This window comes from Gopherus evgoodei, chromosome 8 (assembly GCF_007399415.2).
Source record: "Gopherus evgoodei ecotype Sinaloan lineage chromosome 8, rGopEvg1_v1.p, whole genome shotgun sequence".
NCBI lineage: Eukaryota > Metazoa > Chordata > Testudines > Testudinidae > Gopherus > Gopherus evgoodei.
The window spans coordinates 6380418-6405180 of record NC_044329.1 but is presented as its reverse complement, the minus strand read 5'-3'; the positions used below and the strand labels follow the sequence as shown (position 1 = coordinate 6405180).

General features: G+C 51.8%; 1 protein-coding gene across 1 annotated transcript; it reads left to right on the top strand.

Annotated features, from left to right (window-relative positions):
• The first annotated feature begins 11886 nt into the window (after nucleotides 1-11886).
• Nucleotides 11887-24045, top strand: GM2A (GM2 ganglioside activator). The gene is made up of 4 exons (XM_030573353.1): nucleotides 11887-12255; nucleotides 16154-16306; nucleotides 19119-19301; nucleotides 20413-24045. The coding sequence occupies exons 1-4, from the start codon at nucleotides 12142-12144 to the stop codon at nucleotides 20566-20568; spliced, it is 606 nt and encodes a 201-aa protein (XP_030429213.1). The 5' UTR covers nucleotides 11887-12141; the 3' UTR covers nucleotides 20569-24045.
• Nucleotides 24046-24763: the final 718 nt, after the last annotated feature.

Sequence of the window (24763 nt, the reverse complement as noted above, 5' to 3'; positions counted from 1 at the left end):
CCAGAGGACACCGTCCCAGCCAGTGATCCCAGCATCAAGCCCATAACTGCTCCGGGAGCTTTTCGGAAGAGGCCAATGGGAGTCTCCAAATAAAATACCTGCCTGTTGCCCTGCAAATGTTCCGCCAGGAGCTGCTAGCTTTATGTGTTAGGAACAGATGGGGAAAGAAGGCAGCCCCAGCTGTTATCTTAGGTCAGGTCTAGGCCAGAAACTTTGCCAATCTTTGTTGTGGCCAATGATGTTTTTACAACATTTTTATACCAGCAAAAGTCTTAGTGTAAATGCAGCTGGGTATCCTTTATTTCTCGCAGGGAACCCGTATAAGCTACACGGGCAAACACTTTTGCCGGTATAAGCTGTGTCTTGGGCTGTGCAGGACTGGAATTTCTCTTTTGTAGGAAATTCCATTTTTTTTTCAATGTGTTTTGTTCCAAATGGGACTGGAAAGAAAAAATTTCCCACAACATGAAAGTTTTCAGGAAAAAAAAATAATTTTGTGTCAACGGAAACATTTTGTTTTGATTTCAACATTTTAAATGTTTTCAATACAAAATAAAAGAAATGTTTAAACAAAAACGTGTTGTGATCAGAAAAATCAAAATGTTCCACTCTGACAATGTCAAAACAGAAGGTTTCAACCTTACTGAAATGCTTTATTCCCCCCTGCCACAAAACTTCATCAAAATAACCATGTTTCCATATAAATCCGGGGTGGCCAACCTTTCTGACCCTCCGAGCCGCATACGACAATATTCCGAAGTTTGAGAGACGGAGTGCGCCGTGCTAAAGCCCCGAGCCCCAGCAGGCGTGCCCAGTGGGGCTGAGGCCCCGACCACTGTCTCCCCTCCCCATGGGGCAGAACCTCTTGCCTCACCACTGCCGCGGGGCAGGAGCCCCAACCTCCGCCCCAGTCTGTTAGGTGGAGAATGGTGGGTGCTGTGGGGGGCTCTGTGAGCCATACTTTAAGAGCCGCGTGTGGCTTGCAGGCCGCCCCGATATAAATGAAACCGCATTTTCTAATGGAAAAACATTCCATAGGAATATTTTCAACCAGCATTAGCTCCATAATACTACGAGGGTTTGCTGGTATGGATAGCTCAATTGGCAAACCTTTTCTAGTGTAGACAAGGCCTTTGGGAAGGCACCAGGCTCATTTTTTCCTGGTCCTGGTGTGAATGGAGAGAATGGCTTGTGGGTGGTTTTCCTGGCTGACGCATGCCAGAGTTTGCTTTGTCACAACCACAGGAGGAAAAAGCCCAGAGAATTGGGAAACGTTGGTTTGATAACAGGGTGCAGTGGACACGTTGCAGCAAGCAGGTCAGTCTGCAGCTCTGTACATCAGAGAAGTCTTCTGGGGACTGGTAGAGCCAGCTTTGCCTATTCTCTTTTGGGTCAGATGCTGCATAATCTTAATCTTCTGATGCAAATTAGCTCTGAGCTCATCTTTGTGAGTCACTTTTGCCTCCCAGCATTCAGTCCTTACCAGCTTCCTTGCAAAGGTGATGTGGGAGCCACAGATAAGAGGCCAGTGTTCTTAACTCTTCCATGGCTGCCATAAGGGAAGCATGTCCTGGCAGCGCTTTCCTTGGGAACGTTAAGTATAACTGGCAAGCCTGGGTCATCAGCTGAGGATATTTGCTGGATGTGCCTAATATACCATTTGGTGGGCAAAGTGTCAATCAGCACAAGGAACTGGACTCAATGATGACTAAGAATTAATAAAAAATACTGGCCCAGGTTTTCAAAATTTAAGGCATGCAAAACAGAAATGCAAAAATACATGCACATCTCAGTGTCTAATTTGCATGCAAGGTTGCTGTGATTGTGCTGTGATTGTGCACAGAAGCATGGGAATTAATTGCATGTGCAACTGAGCAGTTATGTGTCTAATTGGTCCCTTGCACTTGAAATTATGTCAATTGCAAGTGCATTATTGGTACTTGTGTGTGCAAACGGAGTGCCCAAATCTGCACACAATTTTGTGCATGTACATTTTTTGAGAGGCCGATTCTCAGACAGACAGTCACTAGTTGGCCAGGATATGCAAAGGCATCTTTAATTTATATATTACAAAAAGAAGAAGAAATCCCAGGCACTGTTTTTGTCTTACTGCTTTTTAAATATAACATGAAAAGGGATAGCAGAGTGGAGATTACATGCAAGCAGGCCCCCGGAAGGACCAGATCTGATGGGCCAGATTTTCAAAAGTGCTCCGCGCCCAACAACTCCCATCATTCTTCATGGGAGCTGCTGAAGATCTGTCCAATGTTCCTAAATGCAACCTGAGTTCTTTTGGAAATCTGGTGCAATATTTCTTTAGACATCATAAAAAGGCACAGCCACAATCCCACGCTCCTTCGCTCATGGAAAATCCTACAGAACTTAATTATTAGGAAATGAGAACTCTTCTATTGTTTTTTCTCTGGACTGAAATAGAAAATTATTTCCAGCTGCTAGATCATTCTGTAAGACATTTTTAAAAATTCCATAGCTTCGGTAGCTTTTTAGAGTGATTTCTCTAGAACCTTATTAAATTCTACAGGGCTTTGCCAGTCACCTTTTAAATGAGTGATCATGTGCCGTGTGATGTCAATGGCTGTGCAGGGTGACGGGTATTTGAGACACCATCCCCCTCCTGGGGTTTCATTCCGTAAATGCCTCTGATTTTAGCAGAGTGGGGCAGGGGGTGGGAGTCTGTCCTAGACATAAGTCTAAATCACACAGTTCAGATCCAGATAAAACTTCCCCCAAATTCTGGCATGTCTGGATTCAAGTACCTAGCTGCAAAATGGAAGTCCAGGTGTTGGCTGTTTGGATTATGGGAAGAGGAGGGATGATGTGTTGCAGGAACTGTTGGGGGGATGGGAGGGGGTGCAGTAGGGCATTAGAGGACAGAGTGGAGATCGGGCAGGGTGGTTGGTCACAGGAGGAGAAGGAGGCCCTGTTGCTCTCATGAACTCAGCTGTACAAAAGTGGTCTTTGGAACTGACTGTCTCATGCAAGGTCAATATCTGGGCATTGATCTGTACTGTCGGGAACACTTTTACCTTGGCAGGGGAGTGCACTAAATGACCAGCTCTAACAACTCTGACTCAATTAAGGCTCCACCCTCCTTGCCCGCAGAATAGTTGGGTGCTGTGCGCAGATGCCATCTGCTGCTTAGCACCAATCCTGGGTCAGTTCCCATCCTCCCAGCACTCCCGCTCCCACCTCTTGGCTTGTGGAGCTGGAGGGCTGGTCTCACCCAGTCCATCAGAATTAATGGCAACCCGGCGATGGTTTTGCGGTGAATGCGGGCTTGGATCCATGTTTGGCTCTCGTTCTCTGTTCTCTGCTACTAGTTGTAATACGATAACTATGTCGGATGTGCTGATAGGCCCAGGCTTCCTGTGCTGGGCAGCCGCATGGCAGGGAGTGTTATGGTTACTGAGTGCAGTTACAACACATGTTTGTTTTTAAAATACTGCCATTTAAATCAGGGGCTTTGGGCCAGATTAGGTGGTTACATCCCTGAAGGCCCTCCCCTCAGCAAGGCGGGTGGCTCTGCACTGGTGCCTGCTGGAGATCTGGTTCACTATGTAACTTTGCTGCACCAAAGATCTCTGCATTTCACTGGTGGTAAATCATTATGAAACTTCTCCTGTGCAGGCTACAGAGGATGTGCCCTCCTGGGCAAGATTTTGCTGTTTCTGAAGTTGCTTCCCCTGCCCCAATGCACTGGGAGTTTACTCCTTCCTCAGATAGCCATTGAAAGAGGATTCGGTGTCTTTCTATGCATGCATTTCGGTGCAGGGAAACAGTCACTTTAGGAACACAGGAATTGCCAGATGGGTCAGATCCAAGATCAGTCCCGTCCCATATCCTGTCTCTGACACTGGCCAAGACCAGATGCTGCAGGGGAAGGCGTAAGAACCCTACAGTAGCAGATGTGGGATAATCTCCCCACCCCCCACATTAGGCCTCATCCTAGTCTCTAATAGTTGGAGATGAACAGAAGCCCTGAAGCGCAAAGCACCTTCTAACATTATCCTATCCTGGCTCACCCCGGGATAGAGCTACAGAGAGCACCCCCCACCATGGGCCCATGGGACTGGTTCTTGGAGACGGAACACACACCTTTCTGGGAGGTGGGAGATCTGTGAGCACAGGGTTCTCTCCCCATTCAGATCCCCACCTTCTTGTCAACAGTCAGAAATGGGCCACTCTCATTACCACTTTGGAAGTTATTTTTCCTCCCTTGGGATCCTGCTGTCAATTGAATTGTCTCGTTAGACTGACCTCACACTTGGTAAGACAACTCACATCTTTTCATGTATTTATACCTGCTCCTGTATTTTCCACTCCGTGCATCTGATGAAGTGGGTTCTAACCCACGAAAGCTTATGCCCAGATACATTTGTTAGTCTCTAAGGTGCCACAAGAACTCCTTGTTGTTTTTGCTGATACAGACTAACATGGCTACCACTCATCAGATTCACTCCTGATAGGAATGTGGGGAGATTGGTTTGTTTTTTCCATGTTTCTGTCATTCAAAATGGGCTGGAGAGATTTGCACAGAGCAAAGGGACTTAAAAGTGGCTGGAAATGGCCTCTGGAGGACACACCGCCCCCTGCACAAACGGCTTTCCAGAGTGGGCACAGGAGTTCTGTACCAGCCCTCCTCTCAGCTCCCAGCACTGGGGGCATGGCATCATGCATGGCACTATGAACATGGGTATACAGCAGTCACAGGGTGTGATTGCCACTGGAGCTGACATACCCGAAGAGCTAGTTCAGGTCCTTTCAGCGTGGGCTGTGCAAAGATGCCTGGAACCCTGCGTAGTTACTCGCACGGCTACGGCTTTACTATGCTGGGCCCTGAATTGGAAGATCATGGGAGGGAGGGTGAGGGGACCACAGCAGGGGTCCATGTGCATGCGGACTGGCTAAATGCACAGTTTGCCAGGGTGAGGCCTTTTTTCAGATAGGCTATAAACAAACGAGATATTAATGCTGTCATTGATCTCTGCTGGCTACTCACCTAGCCTCGTATGTTTATGGGTTTTGTCCAACCAGCTGAGATGCTGCAACTTTGGCTGAGCATGGCTGTCAGATTTCAGAAGGTCAGTTGACTCGAGGAAGAGCTCAGGCCCACTGGACCTACAGGAAATGGCCACACAGATTCCTTCAGATGGAAATGGGGAGTCTTCTAAGGCCTCATGGCAAGTGTGGCTCTGGTTTTGGGCTGGAGCGGTGATTTCAAAGCATTCCTGTCATTCTGGGGGAATAACCTGTGTTTTTGCAAAAAGTGGGGAGAGGAGAAAGCCAAAGCCAGTCAACTGTGGTTCTCTGGTCTCTCTTTTTAACGGAAAAAAATCATTAAGTAAAAAAACAAGAAGAAAGAGAGGATGAAATTCACTTTGCCTACAAAGAGCAACAAACGAGGCTTATAGACAGGTGAAATACACAAGGCTTAGGGCAAAATCCGCCCCACCCCCCCTGAACCTGGGGACAGGGATCTAGTTTCAAATGTTGGCCTTGGTCACGAGTGTAATGAGTGTGGTGTTCTCAGCCTAGTCACCAGTACAGAACTGGGCACTCTCCATCTCCGCTCAAGAGGGACCTAGAATGTGAGGAACGCGGACGCTGTGCATCAGGATTGAGGGCACTGACAGAGCCATGTGGAGGCTCAGGACTGTAATCGGACAGGTATGGCAGGCCAGGTGTGAGGTGCCCTGGCAGAGCTGTGTGGAGGCTCAGGACTGTAATCGGACAGGTATGGCAGGCCAGGTGTGAGATGCCCTGGCAGAGCTGTGTGGAGGCTCAGGACTGTAATCGGACAGGTATAGCAGGCCAGGTGTGAGGTGCCCTGGCAGAGCTGTGTGGAGGCTCAGGACTGTAATCGGACAGGTATAGCAGGCCAGGTGTGAGATGCCCTGGCAGAGCTGTGTGGAGGCTCAGGACTGCAATCGGACAGGTATAGCAGGCCAGATGTGAGATGCACTGGCAGAGCCATGTGGAGGCTCAGGACTGCAATCGGACAGGTATGGCAGGCCAGGTGTGAGATGCCCTGGCAGAGCCGTGTGGCGGCTCAGGACTGTAATCGGACAGGTATGGCAGGCCAGGTGTGAGATGCCCTGGCAGAGCTGTGTGGAGGCTCAGGACTGTAATCGGACAGGTATGGCAGGCCAGGTGTGAGGTGCCCTGGCAGAGCTGTGTGGAGGCTCAGGACTGTAATCGGACAGGTATGGCAGGCCAGGTGTGAGGTGCGCTGGCAGAGTTGTGTGGTCATGCTGCTGCGACACTGAAGTGACAGACTAACCAGTACCATGTTGGCTTCTGTCTCAGTCTAATGACAGTTTGGTTGCTGGGTGTTACTGTCCCATGCACAGGGTCACTTCCCAGGTGAGTTCTCTGCACGCTAAGTGGTTTCCCTGGTAGCTCTCTGGCCCTGAGTGTGAAAACCGATCCATGCTGCGTAACTTAGACTTTCTCGCCCCTCCTGCCAAGGGCATGGGAAGATCACGGCTGCCTCAAGGGGTGGGTGGGAGGAAGAGGTCCATGGGCCTGCTGCTATTTATTCCTCAGCCCTAAGCCACTGTAGGATGATAAGTGAAGCAGTTGTCGCTGCCTGGCTGGTGTGAGGCGAGGTAATACGTTCCAGGCACCCCTCCCCGGTCACCCCCCTCCACGCCCCCCCCCCGCACGCACACGCTTGCTTGGCTGATGACTAAATAAGGACGAGCTGCAAACACCGGGCTGCTAAAAATAGAGCTGCGCCAAGAGCTCTGCTGACCTTCGGGACCCTTCCCCTACCAGAGTCAGTGACTGGGCGTGTAAGTTGGGGCCCATCGGAACATTTCTCCCCTTCCCACGGCTCCACATACATTTTCGCCGCCAGAGCAGGGCAGCTGGTCACGGTCTGATCTGCCAGGGAAGGAGGGAAAACTGCACCTCCCGTCCAGTCTCCAGGCCCACCTTCCCTCTTCAGAGAGTGGAGGGGGCAGCACTGGCAGCACCTGCATCTCCAACAGCTCCCGGGGGCGTTTCTCTGCTGCGTGGGGATTAATTCTAATGTTCAAAGCGCTTGCAGATCTGCCGACCCCCACAGAAGCACATTTGTCCCCAATCACTGTCGTCTGAATGTCACTTATATTGATTTCTTTCTTTGCTGCAGGATTCTGCATGTTGTGGGCAGGGCATCTATTGAGCAAATAAATGTAAAGTCCCGAAGTGCCGTTTCCTACCCCTATCCTGAGCTGCCCACCCCGATGATGCTCCATTCCCTGGTGGGAAACTGTTAGGACAGTTAAAGGAGAGGATGGGTGTGTGGGTGCTGGGAGCAGGAGGTCCAAAGAGTTCCCCTAAGTGTGAGAAATAAACTCCTCCATTAGTCGGGCTGGAGCACAATGGACTTGCATCAGAGACACCTGGGAAAAAGAGCCTCTGCACAGGTGCGTGCACATCCCATTCTTGTGAGGTTCATCATTCCAGACCTCTCACTGCTGAACCTCCCACTCTCCAGCACAGGCAGATTATCTGAAGCCTAGACACGCACAGCGGATCCCAGATGGGGTAGGTGCCACAAACAGAGCAGAAGGTGAGAAGGAGGCAGAGATGATCCTTCAGGGAATGGCCTTTTCTCCAGCAGGAACACATGTGAGCAGCTGCAAGGAGCGAGGGACGTAGCCTGGTCTGGCAACCAGCCAGTTCCCCTGCTAGTCCTCCCTCCTATTATCCATTTACAATGCTGCAGACTGTGTGGTCCTGAGAGAGCCCTTGGCATCTGCTGTGAGCATCTCCATGTGCTCTTCTAATGTTCACAGTCTCCGAATGTGTAAGAACTGGACTTGATTTCAGCTCAGATGTCTGCGTGGCCATTCCAGAGAGGAAGGACTATTTGGGGAAGCTTTTGCAGGATCAGGTGTACAAGCAGCCCCCTGATGCTTGGGTGAAGTACCCATCTGTCACGGAGTCACCGGGCGATGCTCTGGAACTGCTCCCCACCAAGCCAGGCAGGACTTTGGGGAGCCTCCTCTCCCTTGGAGCAGACTTGTTCAGGGCAAGAAGCTCACACAGCTTCACCTCCTGGGTCTCTCCTTGGAGCATTCAGCATCCTCTGCCCCTCAGTGCGCTTCCCGCAGCGAGTCCACCCCAACGTGGTCCTGGGGAAGCCACCGGGTTCTGCACCCCCACTTTGCAGTCAGACGTGACTCTCAGCCAGCCAGTAACATAGAGGTTTATTCGATGACAGGAACAGGGTCTAAAACAGAGCTTGTAGATACAGCGAACCGGACCCCTCGGCTGGGTCCATTCTGGGGGGCAGTGAGCCAGACCCCCAGGTCTGCCCTCCACCCTTGACCCCCAGCCAGCTCCAGACCAACAACCCCTCCCAGCCCCTCCTCTCTCCTCAGCTCCTTTCCCGGGCCAGGAGGTCACCTGATCCCTTTGTCTCCAACACCTTCAGCTGGCACCTTTGCAGGGGAGGGGCCCAGGCCATCAGTTGCCAGGAGACAGAGTGTCAGGCACCCAGGTGCACTGGCCCTTTGCTCTGCCAGATACTTAAGAACTGCCATGGGGACACTGAGGCACCAACACAGTACTCAGAGAAAACATTAAGAACTTTCCCAATTCGTCACACTATCTAAAGTATTGGATTTATACCAGGCTTGTGCTTTGTATGGCGCTTCATCGAAATGTAGGAAAATGGGGTCCCTGCCCCAAAGAACTTATAATGCGAATGAACAAATGTGGATTACGTTGTTTTCATTGCTTAATTTTCTCTTTTCTTCCTGTAAACTTTCTACTCCTTCCCCTGGGTCTCTCTCTCTCTCTGAAAGTCTTTGTCATATTTGTGATAGATATGTGAACTAAACTTGGCGTCATTGGCTCAAAGTCACATTCTAGGTTTACTGTTATTTGCACAGTTCGGTGTTTTCCCCAGATAAAATTTTGCTCTTCAGGAGGCCGCTGGGGCTTTTTAATTTTTCTTTTCTTTTTGTGTGTGACTTTGTAATTTGTCCTATGAAAAGCTGCGCTGATAGAGATAGACCCAATTCCCAACACCAGACCAAACCACCCTGAAATTCAGGGATGTTCGAGATCTGCCTCCATATGTGGTGGCTGGAGCCATTTAAAGGGTAAAGAATGGCAGAAAGAGTCACTTTCTTTAGAACTTTATTTAGACTGCAGATACTGAACCACTGGATACACACACACACGCTAACCCAAAACCTTAAAACATCTTCAGCAATCTTGCATTTCAGTTGCACGATGTCAGCTGGGGAACTGCGCCTGTCAGGGACCTTCCTGTACTCATCAGGCTGCAGGGAAAAGCATCCCCTGGGTGCAGGACTGTGACGGGCTGGTGACGGTAAAGCACGGAGTCGTATGCAGCAGGGTGCCAGTGACTGGTCACTGCCAAGTATGACTTGTGCTGCACAGAGACATGGGCTGTAGTTGCATCCACCGGTGGCATTACATAAGGTGAGCCAACACAGCTGTGCTGCTAGGCCTCATTCTGTACAGGCCACGCTGGGCTCGCTGTGTTGGCTGTGACATGCAGTGGTGGAGCTAATGGGGGTAACCTTTAGGTGTACGTGTGGTATCTTTCCAAGCACATTATGCAATTGAGAAAGAAGATGTCAGCCCACCCTGCACGCACCCATCAGCAGTGGCTCAGGTCCCATGGGGCTGGGCCCAGCTCCAGGCATTGTGACATGGTGCCTAGGGCCGCGTGGCACTGCCTCCCCGTGTGCTGTGTCGCAGCACCACTATTCGGCCTGGCTCCCTCTCTGTTATGACGGGGGTGGCCGAGCCAAACCTGAATGGCGCTGTGACCCCTGGAGCTGGGTCGCAAAGCCCAGAGAGGGAAGCTGGGCCAAGCCCCGCAAGACAGGACGGCAGACATTGCTGCTGGGTGAGTGCGGGGTGGGCTCACTCTCCAGCCCACTACCAATGACCCATTCCATTCCATTTGCCAAACCTGGTGCTGTGGCTGGAGACATGGTGCTGCTGTAGCCATAGTGCCAATCATACACACCGCATGGAACGCCCAGGCTTCAGCGCTGTCTCTATACATTTCGTCCACACTGCAGGGTGACAGAGTCGGTGCGTTGTCTCCAGAGGAACCAGGCAGAGGCCATGGAGAGAGGATAACAACCGCCTCAGCACGGAGAGATTGATTCGACTGCGTGAGCAGGCACCAGAATGAGGGTGTTCCTCACATTGGAGAGAGACGCAGCTCCGCTGGTTCTGCAGAGCCCTCCACCCACCCATCCCAATGTCAGTAAGGGTGTTACGTTATCAGCACTGCATCAAATGCATCAGCTAAACACACCCTCAGGGAAGATATCACAACCACTTCCCAGACGTGACTAAGCCTTTAATAGGTGCCCTGTGTGTGTTACAATCTATGGTCAGTCAGACTCTCTCATCCCTTCCACCCATCCCCTGGGCAGTTGCATTGCAACTACCCCGCTGGTTGGTTGTGAGGAAAGATGTTCCGTCCCACAGAGCACTTTCTTCTCGCTTTTATGGTAAGAAGGGCCTGAGCCACAAAACGTGGGTCTGGATCGTGAACCCCCCCAAAGTTGGGGGTATTTGGATCCCAGGGTTGTGGTTTGGCCCGATATAAAGACAAAGGCAACAGTGTTTGGGTTAAATAACTTTGTGGGTGTTCAGATTCCGGCCCACCTCTCTTACATTAGGTCATGGAGGTGCAGCTAGTCGGAGCCTGTGCTGATTGCCTGATGTTCAGCAAGTGCCTTACGCTGCCAATTTTCTCCCCCTCGCTGCTGGGCACTGCTGGACCCCCACTCAGAATGAGATAGCCTTGGAGTGCCCACCTGACACCACAGTGGTGATGGGCCTGCTGGAATTCTGGACATGCATTTTGCTGTATGTACCTCAAGCACTGAGAAGTTAAAAAAAATAAAAGCTCCAAACTCTTCAGCCCAGAGCACAGAACTGGACTGTCCCCTTCCTATTCAAATCCTCTCCTGGTTCACTCAGATTCTAGGAAACTTGGATCCTCACTACCTGCCCTTCCCTCTCCTCCGCATCTTCCCTAACTGGTATATTGCTGCCCAGACACGTTGCCTCTGTTTGCCTGGAACAGACCCACACACTGGGAAAAGTTCTGTGGCACTTTTGGACTGATCTGGAGGTGCTAGCTAAGGGTTCTAAGCCTCCGGTTTGGAGATACCAACACTCCCCAGGTAGAGAAACTGATTCTTTTTTATACACCATGCACTTAACCTGTGGAACTCACTGCCACTCTATATCATTGACACCAAGCGTTTAGCATGATTTAAAACTGGACAAGACATTTATATGACTAACATCCATAGTAACGTTATATAGGATAAAGCAACCATTAATTGACTGGGGCTAGGAAAAAAACATCGTATGGGCAGGCTCCTTAAGTGTCCATGATTCATGTTCCTCTGGAGCATCTAGTACTGGTCCCTGTTAGACACAGGATACTGGGTTAGGCGGGCCATTGGCATCACTCAGGAGGACTATTCGGATAGTCCTGTACGGTTGGGTGGCTGATTGTCAGCAGTGCCATTGGCAGGGGCCCTTGGGGAATCAGTGTGCTGAGATCACTGCCAGCGTTGGGGCACTATTTCCCTGTGCTACCCTGGTGTGTCTGTCGGTACCCATCTGTGGGCTCATCTTCTACTTAGATTGCAAACTCTTTGGGGCAGGACCCGGCTTGTCCTGTGTCCGCCTGGCCATGGCGGGGCTGCTGGAAAGCAGCAGTGGGGCTGCTAGGGAGCCCCACTGCTGGTGAGAGAGGCAGGGCAGATAAAGGGAGCTGCTCCAGCTCAGCCCGTCCTTGCCGGTAGAGGGCAGGGCCCCTTTCCCTGCATCGCTGGCCCGGCTCCCTGCGCCTCCAGCCTGGGGGTTAACCAGACCCACGCGAAAGGGGAAGAGAGAAGCGACCGAGCAGCAAGGAGGCGGGAGCGGAGGCCGGGCAGCAGCTGCGGAGCGGGGGCGAGCGAGCCCAGAGGCTGAACTGCCGAGCCAGCCGCCGCCGCCGCCTTACGCTGCCCGCCTGGCTCCGGCACAGAGACCCGGCATCAGCCCGGCTGCCCCGGCGTCCCGAGCGGAGCCTCCCGGATCGCGCTCCGGCTCCAGCCCCGCAGCAGAGCAGCGATGCAGGCGCTGGCCCTGGCGCTCTGTGCCCTGCAGCTGTGCCCAGCTGTGCTGGGCGGCCGGTGGGGGCAGCCCTTCCTGGTGGAGAGGCCTCAGTCCAGGCGGCTGAGCAAGGTAAGGGGTCTTCACCCCACCCGGGGACGGGTCAGGGGCTGTGCAGTGGGGTAGGTTCTCACCTAGGGTGACCAGGTGTCCCGATTTTATAGGGACAGTCCCGATTTTGGGGTCTTTTTCTTATATTGGCTCCTGTTACCCCCACCCCCATCCCGATTTTACACACTTGCTGTCTGGTCACCTTATCATGTGCACTAGCCCACACGAACCAAGTGTCAGAGCCTGCTAGTGCCCTGGCTGCCTGGGGTCGGCTGGCCTGTGTGGACGGAGAGCGTGGAGCGAGGTCCCAGCCCCTGGCAGCAGCCAGAGTGGGAGAGCTGGGTGGGAAATGGTTTTCCTGCCTGGCCAGAATTTTCCAGGTCTCCCAAAATGGTCCCTTCCTGCATCAGGACCAGGAGCCAAAAACTCCAATGGTTTAGCAAACTGAAAGTAGGAATAGAATTTCTGTCGGGTCGGTGGAGACGTCGTGTTTCGATCGTTTCAACGCGTTTCGATTTTGACTTTTTTTTTTAACCTTTTTGGGGCTATAAATTAACAAACCATTTGGAAGGAAAAGTCAAGTGTGGCTTTAACAAAAAGCCCTTTCTAAGAGCCGGCTCTGCATCGTTATTATTTCTGAAGGCTGAAGGGGAGCAGGGACTTTTAGCATGAGGGCTGGCACTGCTTACTAACCTGTCGCCTTTGGCAGCATGGGGCTATACACCCACTTCTGTCCCCAGGAGAGCAGTGGTGAGCACTGGCCTGGATTCCTATAAGCGTAGCACCCTGCTTGCTTGCCCGCCCATGTGTCAGAGCAGGGCTGCTTGCCAGCCTGTAACCCTGTGCTTCTAACAATGAGCTTGAATCCCTGCACCTTGTGGAGTTGTTTACACCTGTGCCAAGCAGATGTGAATTGCTGCTGTCCTGATGGGGCAGTGCGCTGAGCTCCAGTTGCATGGGTGCAAATGATGGCACCACGTGGAGAATCAGACCCACCAGGCTTTGCCCTTCTGTCAGCCGGCACTGCCTGTGTCCATGGCCAGGGAGGGTCTCAGTAATGGTGGTTTGGTGACACGGATGCTTGTCCACCAAGGTCCCTCAGCCGTACCCGCATACTATGGATAACTGCGGCCTGAGCTGTTCCTAATGGCTGCCCCATTCCTTACCCGCCTCCTGGAGTCCTTGCCATGTGGACCGTAAGTCAGACATGCAATAGACTGCATTGTTATTGAATCTGTGCAGTAACAGCCCGTGACCTCAGGAGAGCCAGCACAGAGGCCGGGCACAGGCCCTGCCTTACCAGGGGCCTGCCCAACTTTCAGTTCTCGTTTTGTTCTTTTAAATCTCAGTTCTGCTTTTGCAGCAACCAGCTCACCAGCCAAAGTCGTGAGAGGCTGGAGAGAGTTCTGTGCATGTGAGAGATTGTCCCAGAGCCAGAGGCTCTGTCCAAAAACTTGAGGTTAGGCAGATAAGCATGTACAGAGGATCCAGGACGGACATAGATGCATGGCCCAGAACCTCACATGCAGCTGAGGGGTGCAGCTTGGGAAGGGAGGTGCAGAGATGTCTGTTACCACCCTTTATGCTCTCCTTATATGGGGCCCTGCTCTGGATTTGTCTCAGCCTGAAATTTGGCAGCTTTAGGCCTGTTCTAAATGACGCCGGTTGCCAGTGTGACCCCCAAGGAGCCCAGAAAGGAGCAGGGGTGTCTGGGGCTGGCTTGCAGGGTGGAGCCATAGTGTGGAAGAGCTGCTACGCTGGCATTACACCTCATTGATGTTAACCCAGCCCCCCAGGCTGGCCATGCCAGGGCTAGAGCCGCTCCGTGCTGCCAGGACAGGGTTTTAGTGTATGCCCGACCATTATACAAGAGCATCTAGTCAAAAGCAAACATTGAGTTGATACCGAGGGCCCGATTTGCATTTATACTGAGGCCACTTTATACCCCTGTGACAGTGAAAAGGGTCATCCAGTTACCCATTACCTGGGCTATAACTCCAGTGGAAGCAGCATTTCCCTACTTTCCCATATAGCCCCCATCTGTCAGAGCAATTACTTCATGCTCCTTCTGGGCTCACATTGGACAGTTCAGCAGTGTCCCCTGTCAGGGAGCTGGGCTTGCTTTAGTTATCCAAGAGGACGAAACCTTGTCTCTTGCTTGCTCAGACACATGTTTGCACTCAAGCTAAGTAAATAGCTTTAGTGATAAAGCTTCAAACATGACTGCACTTTTGTCCCTTCCTGGGGACATGTGCCTTTGATGTGGCTGGAGAAATGTTATTTTGAAGGAGCAGAGTTATCCATGACTCAGACTTAAGCACTCTGAGTAAGTAGCACACGATGTTCCATGGAAATCCTAAGCAGCCTATGATCTGGGTGGCCTGAAACCTCTGACTTCCAGAAACTGGGCCTGGATGACAGGAGATGGACCACTTAGTAATTGCCCCATTCTGTTCATTCCCTCTGATGCATCTGGCACTAGCCACAGTCGGAAGACAGGATACTGGCCTAGATGGACGATTGGTTTGACCCACTGTGGCCATTCTTATGTTCTGATATTGGAGGTGTGAGTCTATAGATATATACCCACTCCAGCAGAATGCTACATGCTGGAATTTACTAGGACTAGACAGAGGTGGGCTACTGGGACAAGTTCTCCTCTTGGTGACATGTTGGCAATCCCACTGACATGAGTGAGATGGAACCGACTGTAAATCAGAACCAGTCTGTCCCAATACGGGAGCAAGGTATGCTGATGAGTCTATGTGAGGGGATGCCCAATTAAACTGTTGTTGCTTCTGCTGTACCTGTCCTGTGGATAAATAGACTTTGGTTTTGAATGGTTTGTCTACACACAGAAGTTTCACTTGTTTGAATGAAATTGGTTTTAATTTGATTTAGCCCCAGTCATGCACACCAAGTTGTGTTGGTTTGAATTGGAGGTGTGACTTTATACCAGTTCAGTTAAACCAGTGCAGCTTTGTGCATGGATGCTGTTATACCAGTTTAAATCTGGTTTATATTGGTGTAATTTGTATTAAATTTACTGGTACAAGCTGAACTGATTGAACCAGTTTTAAACTAATATAAGAGTCTGTGCACAAAAGTTGGTGCATTGGTGTAACAAAACCGATTTAAGTGAAACTGGGACAACTTCTGTGTGTAGATAAGTCCATATGGCAAACCACTGTAGATACTCTTCTGGTGGTTTAGCTTGCTCCTGTTAATTTACCCACACCAGCTAACCTGGTATTAAACCAGATTTAAATCAGTTTAAGACTGTCCACACACAAAGCTGCACTGGTTTAACTAAATCAGTATAAAACCATACCTTCAATTACACTGGTGCTACTGTGTATGTAGACTAGGCCATATATACTCAGTTCAGAACCTCTTAATAAAACAAGCCCTCTGAGTTTCAGAGTCTGGTGTTTGTTGGTGACGTCAGCGGCGAATGTGCTATTTCTAGGCGCACGTTAAATCTGGGAGATGCATGTTGAATAGGAAGCTTGGAAATGCCAGTAGAGGATCATGCGTTGGGCTCAAATGTGTTAAAAGGCTTTATAATTATTGCCCGAGGAGAGTTTCTAAAATGCCCGATGGATTTAGGATCCCAGAGGCAATGGCATTTGTGCTCCTAAATCCCTTGGGAGCTTTTGAAAATCTCCTCCTGAGATGTTAGTACAGTGTTACTATTTCTTCAGCATTTGACTGCATGTCTGAAAAGCTCATTTCCGTGTGTGTGTGTGTGTGTGTGTGTGAGTGAGAGAGAGAGAGAGAGAGAGAGAGAGAGAGACAGAGAAATGGATGGGGTTCTCTGCCTCCACAATAGAATTCTGAGGTGCTGTCACTCTGAAGCTGCTGCCAGCCCAGCAGAGTGCAGAGAAGGTTTAATCGTTTCCTTCGCTCAATCCTGTAGCTTGGTGGCTTCTCATGGAAGAACTGTGGCAATGGAACCGATCCCTTTGTGATTGAGAGTCTGTCCATAGCTCCGGACCCGATCCACATCCCCGGGGACCTGAAAGTCAGCGCGGCGGTTTCCAGTAAAGCTGACATCGGCTCACCTCTGAAGGTATGTGAAAAAGGCAAACCCGCCAAAGAGGTCTCTTCAGACACAGGATCTGCCTATTAACATGCTGTGGAGTGCTTAGCAAAGAACGTGCCCAAAGCCACCACAACACCTGGCCCTGGCGGCCTTTCAATTCTCTGAAATGCCCAACAGGTGTGAATAAACGAGGATTGCTAGACCTGGGGTGTGTTTCCGGCCCCAGACTTTCCACTGCTGCAGTCAGTTTCCAGGGCCCAGAGTTTCTTATTCATAGCAATATTTGCTGCTGGGAGACTGAAGGCTGGCTTGGTCTGTTGGGCAGCAACTTTTCACTAAAATGGGTCAGTGCAACCCCTAGGACGGATGCAGTTATATGGACAGAAAGGTGCTCGTACCACAATAGCTATTCCCTTTCCTTCAGGAAAGTTAAAGCAGCCCATTTATTTGTGTGTAGTCACTCCCTTGTGACTTCCCACCCCTCTCCGCGCCCCACGGGCCCGGACTGCGAAGTGGAACTGGGTAAGATCCAAGCTGCTCCCACCTCCTGCTCCCTGGAGCAACCTGGCGGCGTCTGTGTTAGGCTGGGGTGATGAATGAGTCTCGGACTCACCTCTGAGGGAACGCAGCCAAATCTGAGGAAGGCGGGCACCGAAACTGCCATGGCCTGATTGGCAAGTCCTGGGCACCTGCAGATCCCAGCGAAGCCAGTGGGAGCTGCTGAGCGCTCAGCACCTTTGAGAATAAGGCTGAGGGTTTAAGATGCGGTGAGCTCCTACGGGGGCCATTTCCCTGATCTTTCTTCGCCCGGGTGGGGAATGATTTCACCCAGCTAAAGGCCACAACGGGGTGTTCTGAGAATGAGGAAACACAGGAGGAGAGAGCGAGAGGAAGGAGGGAACACAGAAGCAATGAGAAGGGGGATGCTGGTGAGCAGAGAAATCAGAGACCCTGAGTGGGGGAGTCAGATTACGGTCAGGAGGAGGGGAAGAGACAAGGGGAAACCTTCACTGAAAATTGAAAAGAGAGAAGAGGAAGAGGGGGAGGGATAGGACACTAGGAGATGCAGAGGGGCAGGTGGGAGATGCCTCTCTATCAGGTGACCCCCATCCCCAGAATACTGGCCAGGGGGAGCAGACCCATTACCCACCCCCAAATGCCAGACTAGGCTTCTGATTGTGGAGACGCTGATAACTAACAAAATCCTTCCTTAAAGCTCCTCTGCATGTGCACAGCACCCGCTGCAGCTGGGGGGCTGGGGCCCTCCTGAGCCCACACGCCTTCCTGGGACCCCCGGCAGAGGGTCTGGCCTTTAGCGATTAGTGACACGCACCGCCCAGGCTGCAAACATGGCTGAGGGGTGGCCGTTGCAGGCGTGCGCCCCTTGGAGGGGGCCTGAGGGCTATGGCGAAGGCTGCAGTGGCTGGCTCAGCTGTTCCTCAGCCTTGCTGAAAGCGGAAGGGTTGCTGGTGGCTCTAATTCACCAAGTTCCCCTGCCGTGTGAGCTGGATCATGGTGTGGGAGGCAGGCCTCGCTGCAGGGCTCCCTTCCCATCAGTGATACTGCGAGTCCCGGCCCGCCCTTCTTTGTGTCAGCGTGGCGGGCGAGGGCTTGGCCAGATGGGGGCAGTTACACCTGCTCTGCCCTGGGCCCTGCCCTGCAAGGGCAGGACTCTCCCATCCGGTCTCTGATGCAGGGTGTTAACCAGCAGGCCGCCCCACCTGCGGAACCAGTGTTCTTTCCCAAGAGTGTGCGTAGTGAGTGATAGCAGGCCTGATTCTCCCCTGCCCTTTCCATCTGGGCAGGTCACTGCCAGCGCTGGGCTGAGCCAGTGGGAATTCCTCTTTGCTAGCCTGGCACGCCAGCTACCTCTGGCCTAAACGAGGATGCAAGGCGTGACCTGTCCTGGCTGCAGCAGGCAGAGGGATGGCTGCTGGATTCACTGGGGATGCTGGGGCAGGAAGAAACCAGGGCTGACTCAAGGACACAGCTGCGATTGCAGAAGTTACAGAAGAACCAGCCCTCCTTTCACCTCGGTCTCCCAAGTGCCTCCTGTCCCTCAGCCGGGCAGCTGCAGCAGTGCTAAACACCTGGCAAGGCAAAATGGGAATTGCTGCCCAGGACAGTACATTTCTGTCCTGCTTCTGTTTAGTGGAATGTGGCTCTGGATCAACTTTCTGCTGGTCCTTGTGGTGGTTTTATCACGCTGCTGCTCATGCCAAAGAATCAGAGTGGGTCAAATTCTGCCCTGGAGTTCGGCGGGAGCTGTGTGCTGGCACCTCCAAGGGCAAGACTTTGCAGCCTTTACTGCTGTTCCCATCGCTCTTATTTCATGTTTGTGTTGTAGTAATGCTTGGAAGTTGCCTAGATCGAGGTCCCACTGTGTTAGGGGTGCCACAGAGAGATAGTGATGGTTTAGAATCTGGGTAGAGTCATGTGTTTTTTCGGGAACAGAATTAAAGAGAATGAGTCTCCATTGGGCTGTTCTGAATAGGAAATCTGCAGTCCGGGAAAGGTTTCCCCAGGTGTTATTGTTCCTAAAAATCTCTTGCATTGTGCCCTAAGAACTCAGCACTTTGCAGACATAGGGCTGGTTGCTGATCTGTCAGTCTGGAGCAGTACCAGTGCTTTCAGTTTAGGGATGTGCTTTTCCAGCCTGGAGGAGCTTACAATCGAAAACCACCAAGAGAGACCAAGATGGGGCATGGACCGATTGGTCAGAAAAGCTGGTGTATGCCAAGCTTGCAGAGGAAGGCTTCCTGGAGCAGAAGAAGGGTGGAGGGGAGACCGAACCAGCTGAGATTAGCTGGTATGTGATGTGTGCAACCCTTTGTCCCAGGCAGTGTTTACCGTAGAAAAGAAGATAGTTGACATGTGGCTGAAGATCCCCTGCGTGGACCAGATTGGGAGCTGCACATATGATGGCCTTTGTGGAATCCTGGACAACGTCATCCCCCCCGGATCACCATGTCCCGAGCCTCTGCTCAGCTACGGCATTCCCTGCCACTGCCCCTTCCAAAAGGTAAGCGCTAAGCCAGCCGCTCTCCCCGTGTTCCTTGTCAGGACCCTCTGCTTCCCGTCTAGCCACGAGCCAGTAGGGAGCCTCCGGTCACATGGAAAGGGCAGGGTGGTCAAAACCCCTAAGTCCAGGACCCCTGCTCAGCACAACAGCCCTCCTCTCCCCTTGCCTTCTCAGTCAGCTGTCTGGGTGCTGGGGAAGGGGCTTTGTGAGCACTTGGAGGAGAGGGAATAGAACCTGCAGCTGAGAGAAGGGGGAGTTAGAGGGCAGTGTGTCAGCTGGCTGGATTCTCCATTGCCTTGCAGCCTGTGGGTCAGATCAGAGGAACTGGCCGTTAGTGGAGACAGGGCCCTGAACTAGATGGACCTGTTCTGACCCAATCCGAAGCACCCACTTTGCACACCCGGTGCAAGGCAGTGGGAAATTAGGCAGAGTCTGGGTCCAGCAGGCCTGTGCCAGGGGAATCTGGGCTTTGCCTCCCCATCCCTGGGGGCATTCTGCAGCCGTTGTGGGTCAGCAGTGCAGGAAGGCCCCCGGAGTTGTGGGCTAGGCTGGGAGTGAGGGAGTCCCTGGGCGGGGGCTCAGTCACTGTGTGATCACTGGATCTTCTTGCGCTTTGACTGGCCTAAGAAGGATGGTTCTAGACGGATTTGATCCGGTGTCAGCTCACTTTGATCGCTGCTGCCAACTGGGGGTTGTTTGTAACCTTGCTGGGAAACACTGTCCCAAAGGCCCCTGGACTCGCTCTGGCCTGGGGAAGTCTCAGAAACCCAGAGGTGCTGAGGTCTCTGAACCAAGCAGAAAGGCTGATCTGGAAATCACAGGGCAGTGGGCTACAGGGTGCTCCCAGGGATGGGTGGGCAGCAAAGAGCACCAGTGGGGAAGTAATTAGTGATCAGTAGTTCTGGATATTCGAACATGCTTGACTTGTTCATCTTGAGAATGACTGAGATTCCACAAGAGGTGCAGGGCAGGGAGCAGATGGGGGTAGAAGCCTAAAGCTTGGTGGGGGTCACCCCTCAGTGGGCTTGTACCTTAGGGCAGGAGAGGCTGATGGGGGGGTGAGGTGGGAGCTGCTGTGTGCTAACGTCTTGGCATCTGTTTCCCTCCATAGGGCTCCTACTCCCTGCCATCCAGTGAGTTCTACTTGCCCACCACACAGTTGCCCTCCTGGCTGACTAATGGTGACTACCGCGTCCAGGTTGTCCTGAGCAGCGGTGCCAAGCAGCTCGCCTGTGTCCAGGTGGCCTTGTCCCTCCACTCTGAGTGAGACTGGCCAGCCCTGCCTGACCACGAGCCCACCCCCCGCTGCAGACTTCCGCATTTCCTTTCTCTTCTCTCTGGCAGAGACACACACCGGAGCCGGTTGGCAGCTCTCTTCCTCCTTCCACTGCCTCTTGCTGCTGCCTGCCCTCACACAGCTGCTGCTTGCCCTTTCCCACCTCTATTCGCCCTTCTCCCGCTCAGAAAAAGGGCCAATGAGAGGGGGGATGGTGCGGGGAGGCCTTTGTCTTCTGTGCAGGGTGGACTTAGAGGTGGGCAAGGTTGGCCAGTGGTTTGGGTCCCTCCTGATCCTGATTCAAAGCCTGTTGAAGTCAACAGGAGCCTTTCCAAGGGTCCGGCTCCTAGCAAGGAGACTTGAGTCTTTGTTGCAGTCCCTACAATTGCAGCCCCACTTGTTGCGTTTCCCAGCGGGGTTTAGATCCCTTCCCTCCACCCCTCTCCTGGTCCTGGTCAGCTGCGCACTATTCACCATGCCAGCTTTGGGCTAATTCCCTGAAGTCAATAGACCCCCCCATTGATTTCAGGCCCATAGGGAGGCACTCAGCACTAAACAGAACTGTCCATCACAATTGCTGTTTGATTCCCAGCTGCGCTTTGCTGGGGAACGCCCCGCACTGCAGCGCTGTGTGCTGGATGGCCGTATGGGTCTCTTCTGCCCCAGACTTCTCTGATCCTAGGAAATATCAGGTTAAACTGCTGGCTCGGGTCCAACGCTGAGTCTTTCTGTCATATCGTAGTGGTGGCTCCAGCTTTCCGGAGCTGCGTTCCAGGCCAGAATGTCCCCTGTGCGCACTCTTGCCTTGAGAGAGTTGTATCACTGTGCTACAAACCAGCTTGGGGCGGGGGGTCTAGTTTGATTATTTCCCCACATATGTAATGAAATTGCATTTTTCATGTTGCTTAATGCCTCCTTCTCCCCCCCCTCCAGTCAGTAACAATGGGAGGGCCCAGTAGCCCTCCAGCTGACTGGTGTAAACAAAATGAGGTATCATAATATTCCACCCATTGAGTGGCCTAGTTAACCTCTACCGTCCCAGGGGGTTTTGCCATCTGTTGGCTGGGGTGTGGGGCTGTTTTTGTTTGTCTGGGTTTTTTTTAAATATCACACAGGGAATTTTAGAAAACAAAACTGAAGGAAGAAAACAGAAAGAAATAATTCTTGTAAACAGTCAGTTGGAAAAAGGAAAAGAGGCTTAGAGCTGGCTGCCCCTCTCTGCAATGTGGGGGTCGATTGTCAGTCAGGAGTGCCATCTTGTATACTTTGAGGGTGCAAGCCCCCTCCAGGCATGTGTGCCCCAACACTGGACTGGAGAGAGGCATGTGCAAGCCCCCTCCAGGCATGTGTGCCCCAACACTGGACTGGAGAGAGGCACATCTAAGCCCCCTCCAGGCCTGTGTGCCCTGAGACTTGACTGGAGAGATGACATGTTCACTCTTACTGGCCATTGCTGGAGACGGGATACTGGGCTAGATGGACCATCGGTCTATCTTGGGGTGGCACTTCTTATGTTTCTGAATCAACCTGGGCAGCAGCAGCAGGAAACCTGTCAACACGAAGAGCTGAATAGCTAGCACTCAATTCTCTGACAACAAATAACCTTCATAAACAAGACCACGCTGGACCAGGTCCATTCCGAAGAAATCATTGCTTATGGTAATATAAGGCGAGCCGGGAGGGTGGGCATCGACAGTCAAAGAGACAGATCTTCAACGGCATGGACGTGATCTCTCTCCCATGTCTGCATTGAAAAAAGAAAAGAGGAACAAACCAAGAAAGCGATGTACTAATATTCTCACTCCCAGGGGACCAAATGACTCATTCTGCTCTGGGCTTCTCTTACTCTAAAAACAATGTGGTTGGAATGGCTTGAACCAAAGGAACAATTTGATTGACTGATGAGGATTCCAAGCAGTGTAATTATGAAACTGAAAATCGCCCGACTCTGAACTTCTCGAACACAATGTTAGAGTGACCATTTCTTAAAGGTGCTAACCCATGGTGAGGCAGGCGGTCACGCTGCCATGTCCTGGGCAGAGGAACAAATGAGTTTAGAACTTCTTAGGTTTGCAGCCGGCATATTTAGCAGTTACAGCAAAGGACTGGTGCACCCGAAAATGTGCTGATCAGACTCTTTCTACAGGATGTGGTTCATCGGTCTTGACAGGCTTTAGGGAGGAGAGTCTCTGTTTGGTGTAAATTGTTATAGCTCAGGATGTGCCCCTGGAAATAGGGAGTCAGGACCCTAATCCGGTGTACTATGGGCTGTTGATTTGTTCACTTTGGGTGCGGTTCTGCACCATTAAGTCAATGGGAGCTTTGCCGTTGATTTCAGTGGGTATGGGATCAAATTGCTTGGGTGGTGTTTTTTCAGCACTGTTAAGTCCCTGCCTCCCAATTCACATGCAGGGCTGACATTGCACCTGCAGATCCAGTTCAGTGCAGCTGAACCTAGGATGTGTGTAGAATACATAACCCAATCACTGAACACCCCGTCCCATATTATTGCACTGGAGCTGTATGCATACAACCATCGGAGGGGTAGCCTGTTAGTTTGCATCCACAAAAACAACAAGGAGTCCATTCGCACCTTAAAGACTAACGGATTTATTTGGGTAAAAAACCTCACTTCAGATGCATGGAGAACTTCTTCCATGTATCTGAAGTGTGTGTTTTCTTTTAAACCACGAAACCTTGTGCCCAAATAAATCTGTTAGTCTTTAAAGTGCCACTGTACTCCTCGTTTTTATGTATACAACCGTTGCTGTGTTAGCGCACCTGAGGGGTGAGTCAATTTACACCATCACTGCACACGTGCTATTGCAGCTGAGGTGCATGTGTGTGCCATGCCATCCCCGCCTTGTACCCTGTATTGTTAAAGTCGATTTGTGTGGATAAGACCGTCACCGCACACCCTCTCCTGTATTATTTCATGCAAGGCAGGTGTGGATGACATCAGCAGTGCACACCTGTGCTGTTGTGGTACATCACCATGTATTCTATTACTACCCTCTGAGCATGCACGTGACAGCCACTGCTCACCCTGCTCCGTATTACATCTGTGATACCTGAGTATGACACTCTAATACTACTACTTAGCAGCTGTGTAGGGCTGATCTGCAAAGCACTTTATAAGCCTTAACTACTGAATGCCTGCAGTCCATGGGCTGGTGTGATTGTGCTTTAACCCAATGCTAATCACTATGTTTTGCACAGTCTGTGTGCTCATGACAGGTTTAAGAGACAAAGACCTTTGGTCACCTTTCTGCTTCCTAAGCTTGCTACGCTATACGACGTCCTAACAGCCAGTGGGTTTTGCTCTGGTTTGTTCTGTGCGGAGAAGCACTAACCGTCTTGCCGACTCCTGCATCCTTACTGCTTAGCTGAAGCCTGCTGGTTTTTTGGGAGGCAGCGGCTATTAGTGCTGGTGCCACAATGAGTGCTTAATAAATCTTTTTAACTAGAGGGCTGAGTCCTTGGCAGTGATTCTTGGGCCTTCGGTAAAATTAGAACTGGTGATTTTATTTATTTTAAATGTAAATGAAAATCTGGTGAGTTGGTTTGATGACCATGATGGTCTGACAGCACTGGCTGGAGCTAGTGATAGTGGATTCCCTGGCTGGTCTAAGCTCCTGTCCTGGGGTGGGCAAACTACGGCCCAGGGGGGCTGCATCTGGCCCCCCAGATGTTTTAATCCAGCCCACGAGCTCCCACCGGGGAGCAGGATCCGGGGCTTGCTCCACTCCAGTGCTCGTCAGGCAGCGAGGTCTGGGCCTTGCCTCACTCTGCATGGCTCCTGGAAGCAGCGCCTCCACATAGGAGCTGGAGAGGAGACATGTTGCTGCTTCTGGGAGCTGCTTGAAATAAGCGCTGCCTGGAACATGCAGCCCTGACCCCCATTCTGTGCCCCAACCTCCTGTCCCATCCCTGATTCCGCTCCCACCCTCTGAACCCCTAGGTCCCAGCCTGGAGCACCCTCCTGTACCCCCAACCACTCATCCCCAGCCCCACCCTAGAACCTGTACCCCCAGCTGGAGCCCTCGTCCCGCCCCCCCACACCCTAACCCCCAATTTTGTGGGCATTCATGGCACGCCATACAATTTCCATAACCAGATGTGGCCCTCAGGCCAAAAGTTTGCCCACCCCTCCTATCCCATGCTGCTGTCAGTGCATCTCACGCTG